This window comes from Elephantulus edwardii, unplaced genomic scaffold, assembly GCF_000299155.1.
Source record: "Elephantulus edwardii isolate Elephantulus edwardi_28Jun2011 unplaced genomic scaffold, EleEdw1.0 scaffold00061, whole genome shotgun sequence".
Taxonomy (NCBI): domain Eukaryota; kingdom Metazoa; phylum Chordata; class Mammalia; order Macroscelidea; family Macroscelididae; genus Elephantulus; species Elephantulus edwardii.
Window position 1 is genome coordinate 8,696,359 of NW_006399811.1, and position 5,125 is coordinate 8,701,483.

At 31.8% G+C, this 5,125-nt stretch overlaps 1 protein-coding gene across 1 annotated transcript in view; it reads left to right on the forward strand.

The window, feature by feature from the left end:
* AXDND1 (axonemal dynein light chain domain containing 1) overlaps nt 1-5,125 on the forward strand; it is a 245,076-nt gene that overhangs the window by 53,109 nt on the left and 186,842 nt on the right. The window contains exons 6-8 of the mRNA XM_006887769.1: nt 266-345; nt 3,292-3,348; nt 4,070-4,172. Of these exons, the coding sequence (XP_006887831.1) occupies nt 266-345; nt 3,292-3,348; nt 4,070-4,172 (240 nt within the window). The remainder of the gene's footprint in view (nt 1-265; nt 346-3,291; nt 3,349-4,069; nt 4,173-5,125) is intronic.

Below are 5,125 nucleotides of genomic sequence, written 5' to 3' on the forward strand. Positions count from 1 at the left end.
TAGAGCAGGGTTTAGGGCTGTTGTACTTAGGGTTGCTATGAGTTGTAAGCGACTCGACGGCACATACAATAACAAGAAGTATGTTCTGCTCAAACATTTTTCCTCTTGCTATAACCATATTAGTAGTATTGTTATTTCTCTGATCAGAATATCTCAAGAAATAGAATCTTTTTAGGACAGGAATTGGAATTTATGCAACACAGTTTTGTTTGTTTTTTATTTACTAATTAATATGTTCTTTTCTTTGTTCTTATTCAAACCTAAGAAATTATCAGATACTTTGATTCCTGAAGAATTTCATATTGTGTCCAACACTGGAGTTTCAGGTTTGGAGTGTTATGATGAGTGAGTACTGCGATATGTACTGACTAACTGGCAAATGGAATCACTTACCCTTTTTCCCCAGATACAAGGAAAACTAAGAATAGTGACATACTTGTGTTTCTGCACACTATAAGAAAAATAAGAGAGCATTTGGATTAGGTATTCTAATACAATTTAAGAAAAATTCTACAAATTAATTAAAATATCTTAAAAGAGTTTGGAATTTTAGTGATTAGTTCCCCATATTCTCATGCTGTTGAATTTTTAATTTTTTAAAAAGAAAATTTTATTCTGATATTCAACTATATTTATTTTTAAAAAGTAAATATTTTTAGGGATGTAACAGACAAAAATTTATTCTCTTAAGAATCTTTGAAAAAAAAAAAAAGAATCTTTGGATGCTACAAGTCCAAACTCATGATGATGGCTGCTCTAGGAAAATGCTTTCTCTCTGTGTTTTATTTGAAGGAAAATTTGTTTATAAGTCATATTGGGATTCATTTAGTTATTTCTGTATGTAATATAATAATTAAAATTTCAGTTGATCATTTATATACATTTTTATGATAATTGTGACAGATTCATATCATTAAAGACAATGTCTGGTAAATATATTATTTGTCTCTCCTTTCACCCATATCTATTGCCTTCTCCTTCTTTTCCTAACCCTGATAATCATCTAAAATTAATTACATCTTTGTGTAAATCTTTCCTTATCATTTTATAATAGTTGTCTTATTCTATAATATAAAACAGACTTTGTTCTCTTTTGTGACTGGCTTATTTTGCTTAGCTTAATGCCCTCTAGACTTATCCATTCTATTCAGTGTTTATCTGTTATCCATTCTATGCACCTCTGTTTTGTGACATTGCTGATTTCCTTGTTCCACTTACCTTTTTGTTATGAGCTAATTTTATTTATGGCTTTTCTTACTGCTTCCTTCACTACTGTTGCTTTATTGTTTTCTGAATCTTTATGATTTCCCTATTTTTCATTTTGATGAGAAAAGTTACTAATCTTCTTGGAGGTTACCCTGTAAGTAAATATCTTATTCCCAAATCTAAAATAGATCACTTTATCTTGACATCTCTTGACTTCCTGAAGTTGTAACTGCACTTCTTAGTCCCTCTTTTTGCTTTGTAGTTGTCATAATTTAGGTACTGATACCTTTTATTTCCTATTGGTTATCTTGTATGTTTATTATACTGTGTATATTTCTGTGTCTATGTCAGTTTCTAAATAATGTTATGTATGTTAATTTTGGATTGTCGCCTGTTTTGTATCTTGGTCAGAAGAACTCTCCTTGGTATTTCTTATAAAGTTAGTCTCGTTTTCATAAATCCCTTTAGTTTCTGTTTATGTGAACGTATCCTAATTTTACCAGGTAAGTGGAGGGACAGTTTGGCTGGGTGTATCATTCTTGGTTGGTAGGTTTTTCTTCTGGGTTTTACATATGTCTGCCCATTGCCTTCTTGCCAGTTCATGGTTTCTCCTAAGAAATCATAGTTTAGTCTTATTTGTTTTTTGTAGTTAATTCTTGTTTTTAACTGAACTCCTTTCAGTATTCTTTCTTTGTCTTTACTTTTAGAAAATTGGATTAGGATGTGTCTTAATGTTATTTTTTTGGCATTTATCATATTTGAACTTTTCCATAGGGTTAAGAGCAAAGACATTTGTTTTAAAACTGAGGTATGTCCAATCCAAGACATGGTATTTTCATTTGCTTTCTATGCATCTGAAAGTTGGACAATGGGTAAGAAAGACCCAAGAAGAATTGATGCTTTTGAATTGTGGATCTGGCAAAGAGTATTGAATATACCATGAACTGCCAAAAGAACAAACAAATCTGTTTTGGAGGAAGTACAACTACGGTCCTCCTTAGAGGCAGGGATAATGGATCATTGTCTCACTTATTACATACATGTTTCAGGAGGCGCCAGTCCTTGGAAAAAGATACCATACTGGGAGGTGGAGAATCTGCAAAAGAGAGGAGGACCCTTAATGACTTAGTGACTTTAACAGTGGGCTCAAGCATGGCAGAGATAATGAGGATGGTACAGAATAGGCATGGTTTAGACCTGTTGTTCATAAGGTTGTTATGAGTTGTAATCAACTTGAGGGCACCAACAAAATCAGCTTCTTGAATTTGTTTTCTCATTTTCCATAATGTTGGGGAAATATTCTTCCAGCCAGTGTTAATAATTTCCCCTGTGCTTTTATTGGTTTCTTTTTCTGGAATTGTCAGTCACTCATAAGCTATTCCTTTTGATAGTGTTCCACTTAATTCTTATGCTTTGTTTCATTTTCTTCTTTTTTTGATTTTTCCTCTAACAAATTAGTATTGAGGAATTTTTCCTTCATCTAAGAAAATCTGAATTCTGTTTCTTCAGTTCTCATCTTTTGTCCTCCTAGTGTGCTATTTCTGAAATGTTAGTCTGAATATTCAGAATTTAAATTTTCCAGCTTTGGATTGCTACTTATTTCCTTTTTATTGTATCTATTTGATTTTGCATAGTCTTTTTAAAAAAACTCTGAAAAGTTTTCTGGTTTCTTTATGTTGGTCATTTTTTTGGGGGTGTGCCATCTTATCTTGATTATTTGAGTGTTTTGATGTTATCTGTTGTCTCTCAGACATTGTGGTGTTCTTGTCTGGAATAACTTTATTTTTATATGCCTGAGTAAACTTTGATACTGTGCTCTGCCACTTACTGATACCATTTTCACTTGTTTTCTGATGGGTCTGCTAAAGAATGGAGCTGTGTATGATATTCTCTGTTTGCAGTTTACATAGAGCAGTTGATTGCAAATTGGGTGGGCATTTGTTTGTCTTTTTATGTACAAAATTATGAGTCTTTTGTTTGCCTCTCAACTTCTTAGTTCTATGAACTCTGAGTTGACTGTGTGATGTGTGATAAACAGGCCAGAAGATTTTCCTAAATAACATTTACCTTTCTTATTTGTTGTAGCAAATATACAACTCTGCTGACAGATAGTGAACACAGGCTGTTACTCTTCCCGTCTATGTAAGTACAGTTTATTTTCTAAAGTGTTCCTCTGAAAAAAATAACTATCTTAATACTATGTGCGTAATTTTCTTTTTACATTGTTAAACAAAGATTATTAAAATTATCGTAGAAACTGAAAAATAGTTACTACTTATAGTTGTTGTTAGGTACCATCAAGTTGAGTATGACTCATAGTGACCCTATGAACAAAAGATCTAATCCCTGTTCTATCCTGTGCCATCCTCACACTAGCATTAGGTATTGTTGCCTAATCAGTGTTTTTATTTGTCAGATCACAGGCTAAATTTCTAATATTTGTTATGATATTTAAGTACTGAAAAATGCTTTTATATTATATATTAACTATTAGTATTTCCCCATGTTGTTGTAGTCCTCTTATCTGTTTTATATCCTTTCTTCTTTTATATTATGAAGTAACCAGTGTTAACAGTTTGCTGTTTCTTTCTTCAACTTTGCCCATTTCCTTGCATACCTACCTAATACACTATAGAATTTTTAGAGTAGGGTATATAGAATTTTTAGAGGAAGTTACTATTTTATAGAAAAAGGGCCACACTATTTGCTTTATTCTGCCGTTTGAAGTTTTTTTTTTCTGATAAAGGTATCAATATATATGTTTTAATTCTGTTACTATTTTATAAAATATGTATTTATTTACACATTCTTTTGCTATTTGTTTTAAAAATAATCATATCATTCTATTACTTTGATCTTTCAGGAAACCAAATAGAAGAGTAGAAGTGGCCCAGCTGAATGACGTGATGGATACCATGTTAGAGAGGGCTATTCTGGAAAATGAGGAATATAAAGGACCAACCAAGGTAATCACAAAACTTAGTATAACCAAGTTGTTAAGAGTATTCATTGCTGATTACCTTGAGAAAGTAACTTACTTGTGCTTCAGTTTTCTGATCTGTAAGTTGTTATTGTTGTTATTGTTAGATGCCATTGAGTCCACTCTGATAGCAATCAAAACATTGTTGATTTTGTTCCATCCTTATAATCTCTCCCATGCCCAAAGCGTGCTCTCACCTCTAAGGAGCATTCCAGCTGCATTTATTCCAAATTTTTCTATTCTTTTAGCAGTCTAGGGTATTCATTTCTCTAAGATATATTATCTACCTCAATTGGTTGTAGGAAGCTCTGATAGAGATTGAGTTGTTATGGAAATTAAGTAACATAGTGAGTATAAAGTACTTTGAACAGTTCCTGGCTCATGGCAAGTACTGTATAACTAATTATTATTAAAACTATTACTGTATTTAAATAAATATGTCACCATTGATTATAAACTCCTTATTATTTTATATAACACTTAAATAACCACTAGGGAGCTCTGGTGGCTTAGTGTTAAAAAATTGTGTTGCTAACCAAAAAGCACACAATTCAAACCCACCACCTGTTCTTTGGGAGAGAAAGATGGACAGCCTCTTCTCATGCAGTTTTTCAAAGTGCCTTTGAAAACTCAGTAGAGTGACAGCTATGAGTCAGTTCTGATTTGACAGTACATAACAACAGCAGCAAATAAACACTGTCAGTTAATACACTAATGATTAAATCATGCATTATTACCATATATGATTTTTATTTTGGATTTAATAAGAGTCATTTCAGCTTATTAAAATACAGTATATTTTTCTTTATGCATGCTATTTTTTCATTTCTGTTTTGTAAATTTTTATTTGATGAAATCTATAGACAAGTTGTGAGAATAATACAAAGACACCACAACAAGATAAAGGTAAACAATCCAATTGAAAAATAGGCACAGGAT